Source organism: Artemia franciscana, chromosome 14 (assembly GCF_032884065.1).
Source record: "Artemia franciscana chromosome 14, ASM3288406v1, whole genome shotgun sequence".
NCBI lineage: Eukaryota > Metazoa > Arthropoda > Branchiopoda > Anostraca > Artemiidae > Artemia > Artemia franciscana.
Genome location: NC_088876.1, coordinates 9,729,995 through 9,750,611, shown reverse-complemented (window position 1 = coordinate 9,750,611; position 20,617 = coordinate 9,729,995). Strand labels below are relative to the sequence as shown.

Below are 20,617 nucleotides of genomic sequence, written 5' to 3'. Positions count from 1 at the left end.
TTGTTCTACTACTAAAAAAAAAAAAAAAAAAAGAAGGATAATGTCATCCGCATATGCAATGTAAGACAGATTTCGAGATAATGAAACAAAAGAGCAGGAAAGAGAATTAAGGGCAGTGGCTAAACAAGAATTGAATATATAAGGAGAAATAATTCCTCCTTGTCTAATTCCTCTACCCATTTGAATTAATTTGGACTGAGATGAAGACGAACTCGGACAGATACGGATCTTTCAATCAGAATACCAAGAGCGAAGGACTCGTATGACAGCTGGGGGCAATCCAGCATGGATTAAAGTGAGCAGAGCAGATGCATGAGAAATGTTATCAAAGGCCCCTTTGATATCAATCAAGAGGGCGTATAGCGGTTGACAAGAAATTCTCGCTTCTTCAATAACTTTGCTGAAAGATGCATGGGCGTGGTCACATCCTAAACCTCTCTTGAAACCAACTTGATTAGAACCAGTGTCAAGAATTTCAAGAAGATCCTTCAGACACAACTCAAACACTTTCCCAATCATAGAACCCCTAGTAATTGGCCTCCAGGAACTACAAGATGACAAGTCTTTTTTCCCGCTCTTAGGAATAGGCGTAACTATGCCAATATAGAATGATGATGGTACTAAGCCAGTAGTAAGTAAAAGGTTGAAAAATGCCAGTAGAGTAATAAGAAAAGAAGAAGGAGCAAGTTTGAGGTGATTAGCAAATAAGCCATCATGATCCTTAGCCGATTGCGCCTTCAACGTTTTGACTGCTCCGCGTAACATATCCTCAGAAATCCTGTAATCAGTTGAAAAATTCTTCAACCTTTCATCTAATTGCAACACAACACTGTTAGAATCGTACGAAGTCGACAACTTAGAAAAATAATTTTCCCACTCTTTTAGCGATGGTGTGGAATTAGTATCAGGCATGTTAGTCCGCCTATTGCCTCGGAGAACATTCCAAAGGAGATTCTTGTCCTTGTCGTTATCAATGTTTGAAGAAGCTTCTTCTATGACCAGGTTATTATGACGACGGAGCTCCGCTTGGAATTCGGCCTTTCTCTTTTTCATTAGCAAGAAAACTGGATGCGAATCTCTAGGCTTACCAAGCGCCCGCCATTCCCAATACGCTTGTTTAGCCGCCTTATTAGAATTTACCAAAAAAGGATTGAGGCTCCAAAAAGGTTTCTGCGCGCCCAACCTTATCCTATTAGTAGGAAAAACTGCCGCAGCACCATACTTTAAGCAATGGATTAATTCAAAATAAAGACAATTAATAGTCAAAGAAGGATTACTGTCCATTGAATCCAAACTATCAGGGATATAAACTTTATCAATTAAAGTCCCAACTCTTTCTTGGTAAAGCGGTCGAAAATTTGGATTCCAATCAACCCGATCGAAAAATTTATGAAGCTTATTACCAGAAAACCGAACTGGGGAAGGACGAGAAGCCAAAGGGGGTATACGGAACTGAAGCGGCATGTGGTCACTAACGGGGAAATCTTCGATTACAGTAACCACAGACTTGGGTTAGAGGAAAAAACATGATCAATATTAGTTGTACTACCACTCCAATGAATATAAGTAAAATCCTGGGACTTCGGTAAAATAGAAAAATTAGGAAGACAAGAAGATAAAATTGTACCCCTTTCATTTGCTACATTTGGATCACAGTTAAAATCACCTAAAATATAAGTACGCCAATTTGACTGTAAACTAGAGACAAAACGACTAAGATTAAAACAGCATTGAGTAAACGCATCAAAAGAAATATCATCATGGTAATCAGTCGGAAAATAACAATTAATTAAAACTACGTTTGAAAAAAACGTAGCTATGTGGCACCAAGCCACACAGCTACGCATGATTCTCCTTCATACCCAGGTATTTAAACCCTCCGTCTCTACAACCTTTCAAGAAGTTCCATTTCTGGAAATTCCAGTTATGAAAAAGACCTGCATATACAGCCAAGAAGTTTCTTTGATATTGGTGCCCGAATAAAAAAAAAAGAAAAGTCGGTTAAATACCGGGGGAAAATAAGCTAAAAACCTATGGTGCAAAACAGCTTAAGAAAGTGTAGCTGTTCTTTGATAGAATTAAATAAAAAAAAACTGATTTTTTAGCTGAAAGTAAGGAGCGACATTAAAACTTAAAACGAACAGAAATTACTCCGTATATGAAATGGGTTGTCCCCTCCACAATCCCTCGCTCTTTACGTTAAAGTTTTTAATTGTTTTAAAAAGTAGAATTGTGGCAAAGAGTCAAACTTTAGCGTAAAGAGCGAGGGATTGTGGAGGGGACAACCCATTTCATATACGGAGTAATTTCTGTTCGTTTTAAGTTTTAATGTCGCTCCTTACTTTCAGCTAAAAAAATCAGTTTTTTTTTTATTTAATTTCTGAACGTTTTTGAATTAATACATGTTTGGTTTTGGCTCTCCGCACATAAATTATTAAAATGAAATTTGTATATTAATTCTTTTTTTGGCTAAATAGCTTTCTCTTAGTTTTGATTAGACGATTTTGAGAAATAAGGGGTGGAGAAGGAGGCCTAGTTGCTCTCCAATTTTTCGGTTACTTAAAAAGGCTACTAGAACTTTTAATTTTTAACGAAAGTTTTTATTAGTAAAAAATATACGTAACTTAAGAATTAACTTACGTAACAAACTTTCATAACCTTATATTCCTCCAAGGAAAGATCCTCCAATATAGCCCCCTCTCCTCAGCCCCACCCCCGAACAAAATAAAATCCACCTGAAAACGTCTGTACACTTCCCAATAACCATTACTATATGTAAGCACTGGTCAAAGTTTGTAACTTGCAGCCCCTCCTCCAGGGATTGTGGGAGAGTAAGTCATCCCCAAAGACATAGTTATTATGGTTTTCGACTATGCTGAACAAAATGGCTATCTCCAAATTTTGATCCGTTGACTTTGGGAAAAAAATGAGCGCGGGAGGGGGCCTAGATGACCTCCAATTTTTTTGGTCACTTAAAAAGGGCACTAGAACTTTTCATTTCCGTTAGAATGAGCCCTCTTGCGACATTCTAGGACCACTTGGTCGATACGATGACCCTTATAAAAAAAAAAAACAAAAAACAACAAATAAACACGCACCCATGATCTGTCTTCTGGCAAAAAATACAATATTCCACATTTTTGTAGATAGGAGCTTGAAACTTCTACAGTAGGGTTCTCTGATACGCTGAATCTGATGTTGTCATTTTCGTTAAGATCCTACGACTTTTAGGGGGTGTTTCCCCCTATTTTCCTAAATAAGGTAAATTTTCTCAGGCTCGTAACTTTTTATGGGTAAGACTAAACTTGATGAAACTTATATGTTTGAAATCAGCATTAAAATGCAATTCTTTTGGTGTAGCTATTGATATCAAAATTCAATTTTTTAGAGTTTTGGTTACTATTGAGCCGGGTCGCTCCTTACTACAGTTCGTTACCACGAACTGTTTGATAGTTGTCATTGGTTTTCAATAGATTGTTAATATGTGCACTTTTAAGGAAGAAGCGCGTTGTCAAGTTTAACAAACAGATTTACTTGTTGTTGTTTGCTATTGTCAAAAAACTTCAAAATTTTATAACAAGGAAGGGAAAATGTTTCATTATCACGGTTTTCAGGTATTAATAGACCTAATAATCGGTTCAGGGGAGAAAAGCGTTTGCATTTTCATGTCCTTGGTGTTCTTAAAGCTGTGAATCTTTTTGTAATTTGTGCTGGGGCAAATCAAACTGGATCAAGGTTCAGGCCTCAAAGACCCATCGCCTCCAAACTATGATTTACAACAACTGTTTAATGCACTTAATTCTTCATTGTAATACTTACACCTAACCCTCTAGCTGCCGTTTAAAATCACAAAGTAATTTTGGTATCCACCAGAGGATTCCACCTCTTCCACCTACCGTTTTAAACCACTTACGGCAATGTTGGAATCTCCCGGAATTCCCGTACCTTCTACAGATAAGAGAAAATTAGCTTGGTCATGGATATACATGATTTATAAAAAGCTGCTTTGATTTTAACAATTTTAAGTATGCTTATGTTCTAGGTTTTAAGTATATTTTAAGTATAACTATACTGAATTAAAATGTTGCCACTGGAAAGAGCAGGCAGTTTCCCTAGAATTTTTTTTTTTCAAAACACCATCCACCGAACACCATCAAAGATTTGAAACTGGATTCACGAAAATGCAGAGGGTAAGGATTTTTTTTTATTTTTTATTTTTTCCTACTGTAGATGCAAAAAGAGGCATAGCAATCAAAAAGAGGAGTAAGTACTGGTAGAAAAAGATTTTAGTGACATAAGCCTGAAGTTCTAAATTTATTTTATGGTAATATCTGTTAATTTTTCTACAAGCCATAGAACAATTTTTAGTTTGACAACTAAACAAACATAATCAATACTAACCACTACCCATAGCAAGGAAATTGAGAAACATACATAATTAGAAACAAAACTATAACACAACTATAAATTTTTCAGAAATGTTTTAGCTATTTTCATCTGAAAAAGAAACTTCGTGGCTCAAAATCGATTAGACTACCCTAATGGTTATCATTTCTTAAATAGAGATTATAACCCACGAAGGTGGGGCGGGGGTCGCAATCCCATCTTCGAAGGGTCTCAGTGGATCATAAAAACTAAACATTGAAGTGTGCAGGACCTAACTAACAAAACAGATTAAGCTAAAAATATTTTAATGAAGGGTGTCGCAAAGTAATTGACTTTATTTGTAACCTATATTTCAGGGTTGTAGCAACTAAAAAGGTTGAATATACCCTAGCGATCTACTTTTAAAAATCCTGTATAAGGGTTTTCCAGAAAGTAAACTTTGTTTCTAGAATAGAAACAAAAGGGAAAAGGTACAATTGAAGGACATATTGATTATTTAGGTATGAACACTACACTCAAAGACTACAATTGAACAATGAAACCCATTCAAGTTGAGACAATACTCGCAGCAATGAAATACCTCCTATAATACAAATTTTCGTTATTGAAAAATTTGCCCTCCTTACAGAAAAAGACCAGGCACAATCTGTGTTTTTACAATTTTAAACCGTTTCTATATTTTTAGAAGAACTCTTGTGTCCTCAATTTTCCATTCCTAGACTAGATTTTCCATTAAATAAGAAACCAAACAAATTTATAGCTACCCCAGCTGGAAGTTTTCTAAGATGTGGAGAAGAGAGATATGAAAAAATAGGAACCAACCATACCTCCCCCACCAAAAAAATAGTGGTTAAAATCTGAGGCCGCAAAATATGAACAACGTATCTATAAGCTGATACATCGCTAATTGTGAGAAGACACCTAATTTGAACGAAAACCATATTGAACTGTAGCTTTAGGTCGTAACTTGTGGCGTTAAATAATAAAAATAGTTGAACAGTCCCGTATATTTGTTTATGTATATTCTTAAGCTAGCACGAATATTTTGGCCTTATGATGTTTTTGGATTGATAGTAGGAGACACATTCTATGCTTATGCTATACGTCTGTAAACATTTATCTTGTTTTTACCAACACATTTCCATTACCTGATTATAAGTTTTATCTGTTTTCCAACATTTCTATTTCATATTAGTCTGGATATAGCGGACAAATATTCATCTTTTCCTACTTTAGATATGACTTTTATTGTAACCTTTCTAAGACTACCAGCCCTCTAAAACTAAAATAGATAAGATTTCAAAAAAATATCTTCATGTGGGGAGGACATGGAGGATTTCCCAATAATGAGCAATTCGATACAACATCCCCTCCACTCCCATACAGACAAAAACTGCGTCCTTAAATGAAATAAACTACAAACAGATTGCAAAAACATTATATTGCTGGTTTTCATTTCAGTATGTCTATTATCTGACATTAAGAACAACCAAGCTTTTCTTTTGTTTTGGTTCGTGTGTTTGAGCATAGAGATCTCGGATGGTGTATATAGGGGTTGAAAGAGCAAACAGAGAAAGTGCTTTTTATTTTGCCTTCAGTGCCTCCAAGCTCGAAGCCTTTTTTTTTCGAAGCCGGCGTCTGGTACCTGTGACCAGTGCTTCCACTTCTACCGATTTTTCGGGAGATCTACCGAATTCCCTATCCATCTCCCGACAAAAAAGAAGATCCCGAAACTACCGAAAACCTACAGAAAACTCTGAGTCCCCGGAAAATGTTACTTTGTGTTGGTGGTCTTTCTTTGTTTTTGATATGGCCCATGGCTGTTGTCTGTTGAACGAAATACGACTACACTTTGTTTCAAAATTAAATATATTTAATTATTTTTCGAGCTCCTATCTGGTTCTCAAGCTCCCCTTCAAAACAGAGTCAACTTTGACAAAAATTGATCGACGAAATCCCGCGTTTCTTTCCAGATTCGCTCTCTGAGTTTTTAGAACCTGGTGCTTTATTCGCAAATCGTTCAAACACCTCCAAAAACATAACACAAAATGAAAAATAATCCTACTGAAAATTCTACCGAACCCTGAGAGCCATCTACCGATTTTGTACCGAAAATCGCCAAGGTTTTCCCGATTGTTTGAGAAGAACAGTGGAAACACTGCCTGTGACCTGTGATATCAAATATAGCGTTGAATTTTCAATTTAATTGAAAATGTTTGAGAGCTTATTTTGTCAAACACTAATATTTTTTAATTAAACAGGAAGGAAAATTTATCAAAGGGGCCCTACTATGCAACACGTGTAAATACTTCAAAAAGATGCCTCTTTATTAAAGAAACTTTTGATCTCCACTTGTTTTAATTTCGTTGGGTTAATACCAAAAAAAATTAACGAAGTATTAAATACTTAGGTGCAGTAGACAAGTTCTATGATGAAGGTTTTGAAATTATAAAATTTCTCTACGAACTTATTTTTGTTTTTGTTTTTTTTTGTTTTGTTTTTTTTTTTATGAAGAAAAACGGTTTAATTTGTCTGCTGATTCTAGATAAAGAAATGTTAAATACTTCAGATTTATAAATTAAAGACAATTTGCAGGAAAAATTATCTGGGATTTCCCTGACAAATATGTCTTGTTTAAATTTTTAGGTTTAAAATTTTAGGTTTAAAATATATATTTTAATTAAATATTTAATGCATACAGTTGGTTAAGTTACGTTATGTTAAGAATTCAATATAATGCGTTCTGGGCGACCTACTTTCCATAATTTTCTATTGTAATTTCCATAATTTTGTTACTAAAGTATCATATTTTTTTATATTTTAATACGTTTCATTGTTATTATCCTAACTTCACTTCTTGAGTGTGGTCGGGATAACACGCAAGTGCTAATTGGCACTTATTTGTTATAGCAACAACACTCAAGAAGTGAAGTTAGGTTAATCTTAATGAAATATTCCCAAATATAATGAAAATAAAATACTTTAGTAGCGTAATTATGGAAACTAAGTCCCCTAGAACACGTATAAGTAGTTTATAATCTAACCTAACCTAATTAATATACAAAGTAAAATATTTAACTAATAAGGAGTAGGTAAATATACCTACTCCTGACGTGTAAATATATAGCTAAAATTAACCAATGCATTCTGTCACCCGTCACTAGTCTTTGTGGATATGAAACCGTTTTTCTCATATCTTACATTCAGATCAAGAACTAGAATGTGTTTGCTATAATACGTAATTACCCAGTTAGATACTAAATTATAGAAGCTAAAATTAACCAATGCATTCTGTCACCCGTCACTAGTCTTTGTGGATATGAAACCGCTTTTCTCATATCTTACATTCAGATCAAGAACTAGAATGTGTTTGCTATAATACGTAATTACCCAGTTAGATACTAAATTATAGAAGGATTGCACATTTAAATCCCAATTCTTTTTTATACTTTAGCAGGTTGTACAAGAAAGTCATTTGAATTAAAATCAAGTTGCTGGTATCAAGCCATGGCTAATTGAAGAAAAAGCCAAGACAGACAGTCTGAGTAAGAGTAAAATCTGGCATAAGCCTGTTTTAGAATTGTATACAAATGATATTATTTCACTTGTTGATATATAAGTCTATCGTCCATCCATCCATCCATTACATCCTAGGGCAGAAATAAGGCAGATTGTCATAGAACTAAGGGATGAATGATTTGGGTTGAGTCATGACGGATGATGTCCACTGGACTTAAATGCAAAACGGAGGAATGAATTTACTTTAACTCACAGGCGAACAAGTGACCTAAGTCTAATAGGTTTGGCTACTTGCAGTCTCAGACAGAATAATTTTACCTTTATAGACTTAGCCTATAATATCGTGTCTTTTGATCAGTGGAACATCCCTTTCATGATGCTCCAGAAGTTTCACCTTCTAGGTGAAGTCGTTCTAGGTAAGCCGTTTCAAAAATATTGCTGATTTACGCTTTTGTCCCCCTTTTGACGGTCTTTTGATCTTAATACTCTAAGCATTACAAGTGGTTGCAATTGAAGTAGTAGTTGGAGTATTTTAGCAGCAGTGGTAGTATTAGTAAAAGTAGCAGTGGTAGTAGTGGCACGCACATACTACCTTTTTGTCAATTGAACTTCCCATTTAAGTATTCTCTGAATGTTCCAACTTAATACCCAAATCCATTCTTAAGATATGCACGTTTGACAATCTGCATAAACATTGCGTGTTTTAATTTGGATTTCTTTAGTTTGAACTCGATCAGGACCAACGCATACTTGTCTAGGCATTTGTGATCGACTGTGGTGCTGCAGTTATCTACGCCTGCGGCTGCTAGCACTGGGTGTTTCGAACCCAGCGGGCTCTTCTTAACAAGCGTTAAGGACCCCCCGAAAAAGATTCACGCCAGACAGTTGTCTGTTGGGCTAGTACAGTCTTCAGGCGCAGCAAACCGAGTGACCTAAGAGCATTACAGTGGTGGCAGCGGTACTGAGTCTCAAAAAAAGGACATCCAAGGACTAGGTCTCTTCCGTCATGTCTTTGACGGAAGAGCAGGAAAAGAAAATATCCTCTCTCACTACGGTATTAGAGATAGCGAAAAGTATTCCTGAATATGCGGGAACAAGCGACGTAGATGAGTTCATTGAAAGACTCAAAATCTTCAATGAACTTGCGCAGCCGTATGACTTTAAGACTAAGAAGCAGTGTCTAGCGACTAGGCTAAGAGGGAGTGCCTTGCAATATTTATATTCTGTTACAAATATGGAAACTGCATATGACTGTATGGACAAATTAATAGAAGCTTTTAAAGCTAGGTTTATTGAAACAAGTTCGACCGAAAAACTAAAAACAGAAGTAGTAACATTTGATAGCTCCATGAGCATTAGGGAGTATGCAGACAAAATTTGTAGAGCAGTATGTTTACAGCTAGGAAAAACTGGGGCAGATGAAACAATCCAAAAAGTACAATTACACGCATTTACGCAGGGATTGCCAAAAAAATTAATTAGACTTTTACTTTCTCGAAAACCAGATTCACTAGAAGAAGCCATAAGGCTCATAGAAAGAGAAATACAAATAGATGAAACAATGAAAAAATTTGAACAAATGTCGATCAATATAACAGAAGGAGAGCATAACAAGGATCGGGGTAGAAAGCGAGTAAGATTTTTGAAGGAAACTCAGCAGGACGGGTCTAGAAGCTTTTTTCGGCCCAGATTGGAGGAGACAAATGGCGATTGGAAGCGATTTCATAAGGAAGACCAAAGAGGAGACCAAAGGACAAATTTGAAAAGACATGGGATCACCTGCTATTACTGCGCAAAGCCTAATCATTATGCTTCCGAATATCATACCAGAATTCGTAATGGAGACAGAGGTTACAGAGAATATGGATCCCAAGGGCAGGAAAATTAGACAAATTGTGGACCCAGAGGAGAACAATCCAAAGAGTCTCTTAGAGGAAGGGGCAAAGGATTATTTTTCAGACTATTTAGCGCTAACACGGACATCCCAGGACCAAGCAACATATACACACTGGAAAAGATGGAGGAAATTTTGTTAGAGAATTAATCCCCAGAAACCAAAGAATGGGTCAGGCAAATGGAACAGAGGAGTGATGGGACGATCCTACGCTAAGCTCATTTTGGCCAAACTACACATCAGGAAACGATCATGGGGTGAATTTAAACGAAAAGCCCAGCCTTTGAGGGTCGAAAAGGCAGCGAGTCACATTAGGCCCATATACAGTCTTCAATGTTGGGACTTTTAATAGTTCTACAAATTTACCCATGGTTCGTTGTTTTAGTATAGAGTGTTTTAAAAATGTACCTTGTCTATTTGATACGGGGGCTTCGACTTTAATGATCAGAGAGGAAACATATAGGAGACTACTGTCAAATATACAAAATAAAATTCAAAAATGTACGAATAGCCTAACATCAGTCACAGGTCATCGGTTGAGCATTTTGGGGGAATGTCATTTAAAACTTCCTACAGATAAAGAAGGAATCATTGTGCGGATGATTATTTGCATAAAACTACCATTTCCATGCATACTAGGGGTAGATCCACTTCGAAAATATGGTATAATTTGGAATCGGACCAGTAATGAAATCAAAATCACTAGACCCGCAATAAAAAGGGATTTTAATTGCACAAATTTGCAAGATACTGATCTTTGCAAAAATATGAATTACAGCTCAATAATAAGGTAACAATAGAGGCAGGGACTTGCATTCAGGTCTTAGCAACAACAAATACTGAACCCAATCAGCGAATTACTGCTTTAGTAGAAGGCTATACGCTAGAGAAATATCCTTCTATTTTTGTTGAAAGTCAGCTTTTGACCATAGAAAGGGGGACAGCGTACTTGAAAGTGTCAAATTTGAACAATCAAACTTCTAAAGGAATATGTGGAAATATTAAGCGCAAAAATACCCTGGAAGAAAAGAAAAGAGCTGAAAACAGAATTTTTTTTTCATGATATAAAGGCGCGTATGTCACTGTGGATGGGGCAAAATAAAAAGATTCCGAGCCTTCATTGGACCTTAGAGGAAATCACTACACTGATATCTAAAGTTGAATATTTAGTTACTCATGAAAGTAAAACGCAAGAATCATTATACGGTGCTTATCTCGTGTCCTGCATGATGGAAATCTCTACACATTTACAGGTTATTATTGATTATGCGTTAGAAGTTGACCGAGAATTAACTGTGCTAGAACTAGGCCAAATACCAAAACCTTTGTTGCCACCAAAGGAACTCAAAGAAGTTTTAGAAACTATTGAATACATGATTTTGGCAGAAGGGAATTTTGAATTACCAAATAGCATTGACCCAATTGATCCGTTTTATTGGTATTCACAAATGGATACATCGTCATTTTTTTTGTCAACAGGGCATCTTCAAATAGTTGTTCAAATTCCCTTAGTGCAACGTAAACGCAATTATGTACTGTATCAAACATTTCCGACGTCAACAGAAGGACCAGTTGGTACTACAATCACGCTGGAAACTTCTAAACAGTATATTTTAATAAGTGAAAACAGGGATCAGATTCGTACTATAAGAGACAATATAATTGATAAAGTTTTAGAAAGAGGTATCTTGGATCCAAAATTAACAAAGCAAGGCATGAAAAGAACGAGCAATGATACCAGTCTTAGTTGTTGGGAGAGTATAGTACTAGAAAATTTTCAAGGCACTGACAATGCTTGTAGTTGGAAAGTCACAGCTAGATTGAGTACCACGGAAGGAATTAGCGCATCAGAAGTAGAAATTACGAATAAGTTTAAGCTAGAGGGATCATGTGTAAGTAATATAACAAGGATACTGAATATCGATTAACCCCCCAAAACTTGGTTAATGCTAAGAATGTTACCACAAAAATCGTCAATTTTCCTTTGAAATACATTTTAAGCGGAAATCGGTCAGTTTTCGCAAAAGAAAAAAGTAAAAATCTAGTAGAGTCGTGGGAAAAAAGTTCAAGGAAGCTATCGAATGGAGACAACTGTATAATGACGTTGTGGAAGAAAATGAAATAATTCTAACTCAGGCGGATGTTCTTCTGAAAGTTATTAGGGCAGAAAGTGTTCAATTAACAGAGTTATTGTTAGTAGCATCCACAATCGGAATTCTGTGTATTATTTTTATTTTCACTGACGGCAGGATGGGTCATATATGAGAAAATCAGGATTAAGAATGTTACTGAGGAGATTACCGAGTTCCAAGCATTATTGGTCACTCGTGAACAGCTCAGAGTTATAAAAGAATACACAAATTATGTAGGTGTAGGTCGTTAAGAGGTCGAACACGTAAGAGCAGGTATAATTATTTTTGTATTAAATCTAATCTGAAACTTACTACTTCCAGATGGAGTTACCAGTGCTTATTTTCATTTCTGTTTTGCTTTATAAAACTTATACCAAGTATAGGGTTGTCAAAGGAGTCATTTTTCGGAAGCTGAATAACGTACGACCAACCGAAGGCGAATGACAAGTAGCAATTTGTTTTGATGCATCACCTCTGTACTCGCTTCAGGGTCAAGTAAGTCTTTTGTCTAAGAACCTAGAATCCCCAAAGCAAGACATGGTGTCCACATTTCAGAATCATCCGTTCTTTCCATATGAGTTGAACGGAACTCAGAACTCAAGAACCAAATTATTTCAGCAACAAATTGCGTCCCTTTTCATGGTATTGAATAATCAAATTCGGGAAACTTCTAAGGATGTCGATCGTATGCTCCTTACGTTGCAGAGGGACAGCAATATTCACGAAAAGGACACAAGGAATGTTAGGTCAAGCTATTGAGATACACCAGAGGAACTAGATTCATCATAGGTAATACATTGCAGAAGAGAGTGTGGACGCATTCAGAAGAGCCGTATTGGTACCCGCGGAGGTTTCCTGTTCTCTTAAATTGCGGGGAAAAGGCAATACGGGTCACGCACTTCTCATGTGATCTTCTTTAGTTCAATATTTTCCACTAGTAAAGTCAGTGTCAATATAAAAAAGACAAATATAACAACTTGTTTCTTTAAAAGTTAATGTAAGATTTAAGAAATCTCCTTGCTGTAATAACTTTTTCTTATTCATTCCAAAATTCAGGAAGCCATCTATTTTTCTGTGGTGATCTCATTTGGAAAAAAAAGATGTAAATGGGAATAAGAGACTAAATTCATTTAAATTTTGTTTTACTAAAGTTGAAATTTCTTTCTTTATAGTTTCTTGGGAATTCGTTCTTTCGTACTAAGATCTTTACGGGTACCCTGCATTTTACATTAGATATAGAAAATAGAAAAAAAATTTTCCGCAGACAAGCGTAAGTGTGGATTTGTCTTATAAGGGCTATAAAAACCAATATATAAGGGCTACCAAACCCCATCAGTGGTGTCCCATAAAGACATTTCGATTGAAAAGGGTATGCGAATTTCATAAGACAAATACGCGCAGAACAAATCAAATAGTGTTGGGCAGACACTGGTAGAAAGTTGTGGATTAACTGCTAATTATTTCACCAATCTCTAATCAAACCAAAATACCAACTTGTCTGCGAGATAGTTCCAGCATTAGAGATATATTGACCCATATGAGCAAAGGATCGAACAGAACGAATAACCTTGGAAAAAAAATAGATAATAATACTGATACTTAGAATAAAAAATGAGGGCGTTTTTCCATATAGGGGGAGTATTGTAATAAGTATAACTAAATGAATATAAACTAGTATTGATTAAATGTTAAAAACCATTCCTTTCCAAAAATCTAATTAATAAATCTTTATCGAGTTTTAGCGGATTTTTCGATTTCGAGTTTTACCTGGCTGGAAAAATGTGGTTTTTTGAGAAAGTATAAAAAAGTAAAGTTTTCTAGCCTTAGTGCTTGTTTTCTTAAGTCATTTGTCGTCTAAAAAAGATGTAGCATAAGTAAGTGTGATTTGGTTTTGTTAGGCGTTTTTATAAGTGTTATTGGTTGTCTCGTGCTTGCCCTGCATTTTCAGTTAATACAGTAGTTGAAAGAGAACCTTGGATTTCCTTAGTTTGAACTCGGTCAGGAAGAACGCATACTTGTCTGGGCATTTGTGATCGACTATGGTGTTGCAGTTATCTACGCCTGCGGCTGCTAGCACTGGGTTTTTCGCGGCGGGCTCGCCTTACCAAGCGTTAAGGACCTCCCAAAAAGATCACAACAGGCAGTTGACCGTTGGGCTAGCATAGTCTTCAGGCGCAGCGAACCGAGTGACCTAAGAGCATTACACTAGTATCATAGCAGTAGTGGTAGTAGTAAGAACAGTAGTAGCAGCAATAGTGTATTATTATTAATAGTAGTGACAGTAGTAGCAGCAGTATTAATAGCAGTAGTAGAAGGTACACTTTCCCTTTTAGTCAATTGAACATTCCACTCATGATGCCCCTGAAGTTTCAATCCGTTCTAAGAATATTGGTGATACGCCTGTGTAAGTATTCTGTATGCAAATAATATGCTTTGATTTAGTTCCATGTTTCCCTTCAACGTTTCGTCGAAGTTTATTTCAATATCCTTAGCCTTAATAGTACCCGCTACAGAAGTAGTAGTTTTGGTGATAGTAGTTGTGGTAGCAGCAGCTGCAGTGGTAGTTGTAGTAGTAGTAACGTGCAAATATTACTTTTTTTGGTCAATTGATTTTCTCCCTTATCATTTCCTCAGGAAATGATAAGGGAAATGGGGGGAAATGACTAGCGTGGAGAGGGGGAGGACTCATTGTTCTCAGATCACTTTTGACTTATAAAAAGGGCACTATAACTTCCGATTTCAAATCAAATGATCTCCAGCTGAAGTTTTTACGACCAGCCATTCCATAAAAACCTTACATGTTCCCAGGGCATAACTTACAACCCTTGCTCCAGGGCTCTGAAGGTCTGGGCTATTTTGAACAAAATGGCCCCAAGGTTCTGGGGGATTTTTTCAACCCAAAAAGCATTGGTATATGATCTTTGGACTATTTCGAATGAAATTACTATCTCAAAATTTCGATTGGATGCATTTTGGGATATTACGACGTGTGTGTGTTTAGGGGGGGGTAATGCCATCCGATCACTGTTACTCTTAAAAAAGGCACAAGAACTTCTGATTACCAATCCAATGAGCCACCTCCGAAGTTTATACGACCACTCTTTCTAAAAAAAAAAACTTATAATATACCAAACATAATTTGGCTAGGGATCGGAATCACAAACCATATGGGAATAGTGACTGCATTCAGGCAAAATTAAATTTACACACTATACATTTTTCTTCTTTTTTAACTTTGATATGCATCTTCCCCCCCCCCCCCCAAAAAAGTACACATGGCGTACCTTGCAAGACAACAGAGACTTTTTGATCCATAATTACTCTTGAGACCGTTGAAGCCAGCCTTAAACAAGACGATACCATATGAAGCCACCTTGTCGATTCCAGCTGACTTAAAAATCTATCATCCTGATCCCATAATATTCGCATTGAATCCGGAGGCACGCAGATCAAATCTCGCAGCTTCACAAAGCTGTTCTGCAAATCCTTAACTGGGGGAAGAAGAGTATCTAATTCGAGAATTAGGGGCTGCTTTCGTCTCGAGTGGGCCTTTCGGATGTTCTCGAGCATAATACTTTCTACTTTTTCATTTTCTTGCTTCCTAAAAATGAAAAGAATTTGAGATTGAACAATTTCTTCTAATTTTGAGTTTACTAAATTTAAAAATATACGCTTGTGTGCATTTTTGCTGCAATAATTGATTTGGAGGTAGTTTCTTCATCTAGTCAATTAAAGTAAATTTATCAAACAAGAACGAACGTTGAAAACTTCTTACGTTTTCAAGCATGATGCTTTCTACTTTTTCATTTTCTTATGTTCTAAGAATAATAAAACAAAAAGAAATTTGTTAAAAGGTTCTCAAACACGGAACTCCTTGGCTTTTTAATTGGTGACAAAAGACAGTTTTTGGCCAAGAAATGCAAGTTGGCCAAAAATATTTGGCAACGCTGGCCAGTAGTGTATCTGCTTTTAATAACTGCAGATACTGCTATCATAGCAGACTTAAAAAAAAAGTCTTTACTTCATACCAAATCAAGATCTTTAATTTGATTGCGAGAGTTGTGGGTAGTTTCGGTAAGTCGGGAGGGTTTATGATCTATTCAATGTTTGTAGGCTATAATGTAGATTTATTTCTCAAAACCGAATAAGGAACAGAGAGCTCCAAGGAGTAAAGTACCGGGTTTTAGTTTACTCGATTTAAAATACCTTTTATTTAAAAGGTAGGGTAATAAAAGGTAATACCTTTTATTTTAAAGGTTGTATATACATTTCTGAATAACCTTAAAGCTCCCTCCCAATCAATCACAGGTATCGACAAAGTCGACCGAAAGGAAATGAAGCCACTAAGAGCTGAAAACCAATCTAAGGGTCGGGGTTGAGGTGGGGGGATGGGGTAGGGTTCGTTTTAGTTATCCTCAATATCCGCGATTTTTATCCTCAATCATGTATATCAAATTCGATTTTAAATACTAAGTATTTATATCTGGGCGGAGTGGACAAACATACGCAAAAAAATGTAATCCTGTTCAGCATTTTTCAAGCTCTTCTAGGGATCCTTACACGAAAAATAAATAAAAATTTGGGGAAAAAAAACTTTTACCAAATCCCACCTTTCCCTGTACGTGTAAGCCCTTTGAGTCAATATATTAGGAATGATCTCTGTATTTATAAGTTAGATTTTTGTTTACTTATCTTTATGGATCTTTATAGTATTCTTTACTTAATAAACATAACTGCGATCCCTGTAATTCTATGAATTATAAGACGTTTTAAGAAGAAATATGCTTTCTGAACCAAAAAAAATGTATTTGTTGACTAGGCGACTTTTACTTTGGAGACTACACGTTAAATAGTATCAAGACTAATTAAGTCTTTACTATGCTTAATAAGTCTTGTTTTCCTAATTGATTACTTACTTACTTTGCTAAGTCTATGTTAAAGACTGTCCCTTTTCTTTATTTAGCTACATTCAAGCAAATTAACTTGTTTATCAGAAATAGTCTTTACCTATCAATCATGGCATTAGATGAAGGACTGGAATCTGCTGACACTGTTGACATTCGAACAATAACACAGCCACTTTTATGACCCCAACACCAAATTGGTGGCCTATTTCCACGAAATGAGGCACTTGCTTTGGCAATATCATCATCTGTGAGATCTGACGACACAACAATCACTTCACTCAAGCTAAAAAAAAAATAAAATAAATAAATGGCGGATCCAGATCGAAACCTAGGTGGGTTCTCATGATTTAAAAGGGAAGAAAACATTTAGTACAGTTTTCAAATTTTAGAAAATTTCCTTTCTTGTATGGATAAATTATCTTCGAAGTTGACAATATTTAATCAAGAATCACGGGACCAGCAGCGCTCTGGATATTAGAACTTACTAGACTTCAGAACAATTGTAGAGAACAACATTTACAATTACATGCTAGAACAATCATAAGAACAGTCACATGCAAGAGTAAAATAATCACAGAACATGTCAATTAACTATATTATGTTAATGAAATAATATTAGGATAAAAAGCAGTGCTGGATTACAGTTAGCAAATCTAAATTGGTCGATAGGGGAATATTTTTTTTCGTCCGGGGATGGGGAATAATTTTAGGGTCTGAGCAGCTAGCACAACAACGGCAGGTCTAACCAAGTGACTATTTTCCCTTTGATACGGCCCTGGTATATCTTATATCCCAAAATGCACTAGGAAAACTCTCAGGACTTGAAAAGAAATCTTAAAATATTAAGTAGCAATAATATGGGTGCTTCACATACTTTTTGAGTAAAATTTTTAACATAACTACTTTTCCCACGGTTAAAGTACAGAACTGAAATCCTAAGATGTAGGAGAAATCCCAAGAAGGGGCAGTGGTCATTCCGTCCATTAGAATAGCGACTTAAATATACGCTTGATACGTTTGAAACAGCTCTAGACCTTAAATGAGGAGTACGAAAGGCAGCATCATTTTAATAACTAGACATAGGGCATATTTGGTTATATTCATCTGCATAGCAGATAGAGAAACAGCTTAAAAATCTCTTTGATGCTCCTTTAGCACCTCAAAATCATAAGATAAGGAGCCACTGCGCTAATGGTATAATACATATTGATAATTGCATATTAATATTACCTGGGGCAAATTTGATAATATTCATTTGCATAGCAGATAGAGAAACAGCATAAAAATCTCTTTGATGCTCCTTTAGCACCTCAAAATCATAAGATAAGGAGCCACTGCGCTAATGGTATAATACATGTTGATTAATTGTATATTGATATTACCTGGAGCAAATTTGATAATATTTATTTCCAAAGCAGATAGAGAAACAGCTTAAAAATCTCTTTGATGCTCCTTTATCACCTCAAAATCATAAGATAAGGAGCCACTGAGCTAATGGTATAATACATGTTGATAATTGCATATTGATATTACCTTGAGCAAATTTGATAATATTTATTTGCATAGCAGATAGAGAAACAGCTTAAAAATATCTTTGATGCTACTTTAGCACCTCAAAATCATAAGATAAGGAGCAACTCCGCTAAAGGTATAATACATATTGATTAATTGTATATTGATATTACCTGGAGCAAATTTGATAATATTTATTTGCATAGCAGATAGAGAAACAGCTTAAAAATATCTTTGATGCTCCTTTAGCACCTCAAAATCATAAGATAAGGAGCAACTGCGCTAAAGGTATAATACATATTGATTAATTGTATATTGATATTACCTGGAGCAAATTTGATAATATTTATTTGCATAGCAGATAGAGAAACAGCTTAAAAATATCTTTGATGCTCCTTTAGCACCTCAAAATCATAAGATAAGGAGCAACTGCGCTAAAGGTATAATACATATTGATTAATTGTATATTGATATTACCTGGAGCAAATTTGATAATATTTATTTGCATAGCAGATAGAAAAACAGCTTAAAAACATCTTTGATGCTCCTTTAGCACCTCAAAATCATAAGATAAGAAGCCACTGCGCTAATGGTATAATACATGTTGATTAATTGTATATTGATATTACATGGAGCAAATTTGATAATATTTATTTACATAGCAGATAGAGAAACAGCTTAAAAATATCTTTGATGCTCCTTTAGCACCTCAAAATCATAAGATAAGGAGCCACTGTGCTAATGGTATAATACATGTTGATAATTGCATATTGATATTACCTGGAGCAAATTTGATAATATTTATTTGCATAGCAGATAGAGAAACAGCTTAAAATATCTTTGATGCTCCTTTAGCACCTCAAAATCATAAGATAAGGAGCCACTGCGCAAATGGTATAATACATGTTGATTAATTGTATATTGATATTACCTGGAGCAAATTTGATAATAATTATTTACATAGCAGATAGAGAAACAGCTTAGAAATCTCTTTGATGCTCCTTTAGCACCTCAAATCATAAAATAAGGAGCCACCGCGCTAATGGTATAATACATGTTGATAAATGCATATTAATATCACCTGGGGCAAATTTGATAATATTCATTTGCATAGCAGATAGAGGAAACAGCTTAAAAATCTCTTTGATGCTCCTTTAGCACCTCAACATCATAAGATAATGAGCCACTGTGATAATGGAATAATACGTGTTGATAATTGTATATTGATATTACCTGGAGCAAACTTGATAATAATTATTTGCATAGCAGATAGAGAAACAGCTTAAAAATCTCTTTGATGCTCCTTTAGCACCTCAAAATCATAAGATAAGGAGCCAGTGCGCTAATGGTATAATACATGTTGATAATTGCATATTGATATTACCTGGAGCAAATTTGATAATATTCATTTGCATAGCATGTAGAGAAACAGCTTAAAAATCTCTTTGATGCTCCTTTAGCACCTCAAAATCATAAGATAAGGAGCAACTGCGCTAATGGTATAATACATGTTGATTAATTGTATATTGATATTACCTGGCGCAAATTTGATAATAATTATTTACATAGCAGATAGAGAAACAGCTTAAAAATTTCTTTGATGCTCCTTTAGCACCTCAAATCATAAGATAAGGAGCCACTGCGCTAATGGTACAATACATGTTGATAATTGCATATTAATACTACCTGGGGCAGATTTGATAATATTCATTTGCATAGCAGATAGAGAAACAGCTTAAAAATATCTTTGATGCTCCTTTTGCACCTCAAAATCGTAAGATAAGGAGCCACTGTGCTAATGGAATAATACGTGTTGATAATTGTATATTGATATTACCTGGAGCAAATTTGATAATAATTATTTGCATAGCAGATAGAGAAACAGCTTAAAAATCTCTTTGATGCTCCTTTAGCACCTCAAAATCATAAGATAAGGAGCCACTGCGCTAATGGTATAACACATGTTGATTAACTGTATATTGATATTACCTGGAGCAAATTTGATAATAATTATTTACATAGCAATATGTGTTGATAATTGTATATTGATATTACCTGGGGCAAACTTGATAATTTTGTCCAATCAGTGAGACCATTAGGTAGTTTTCTTAATTCTGGGGAGGATTTCACCCGGGGAGATTTAGTTAGTGGGGTGTATAAATTTCCCTGTTACTGTGGAAAGTTTATATTGGTAGAACTCACCAACAATTTACTGAAAGATTTATTGAGCATCACAACTCAATAGAAATAACCCTACAACTAAGAAA

The 20,617-nt window shown here is 35.4% G+C and overlaps 1 protein-coding gene across 1 annotated transcript in view; it reads right to left on the bottom strand.

The window, feature by feature from the left end:
- The window catches only part of LOC136035288 (myotubularin-related protein 10-B-like), a 118,288-nt gene that overhangs the window by 34,299 nt on the left and 63,372 nt on the right, over positions 1-20,617 (bottom strand). Inside the window, exons 7-8 of the mRNA XM_065716972.1 lie at positions 16,939-17,121; positions 15,216-15,532 (exon numbers count right to left, since the gene is read on the bottom strand). Of these exons, the coding sequence (XP_065573044.1) occupies positions 15,216-15,532; positions 16,939-17,121 (500 nt within the window). The remainder of the gene's footprint in view (positions 1-15,215; positions 15,533-16,938; positions 17,122-20,617) is intronic.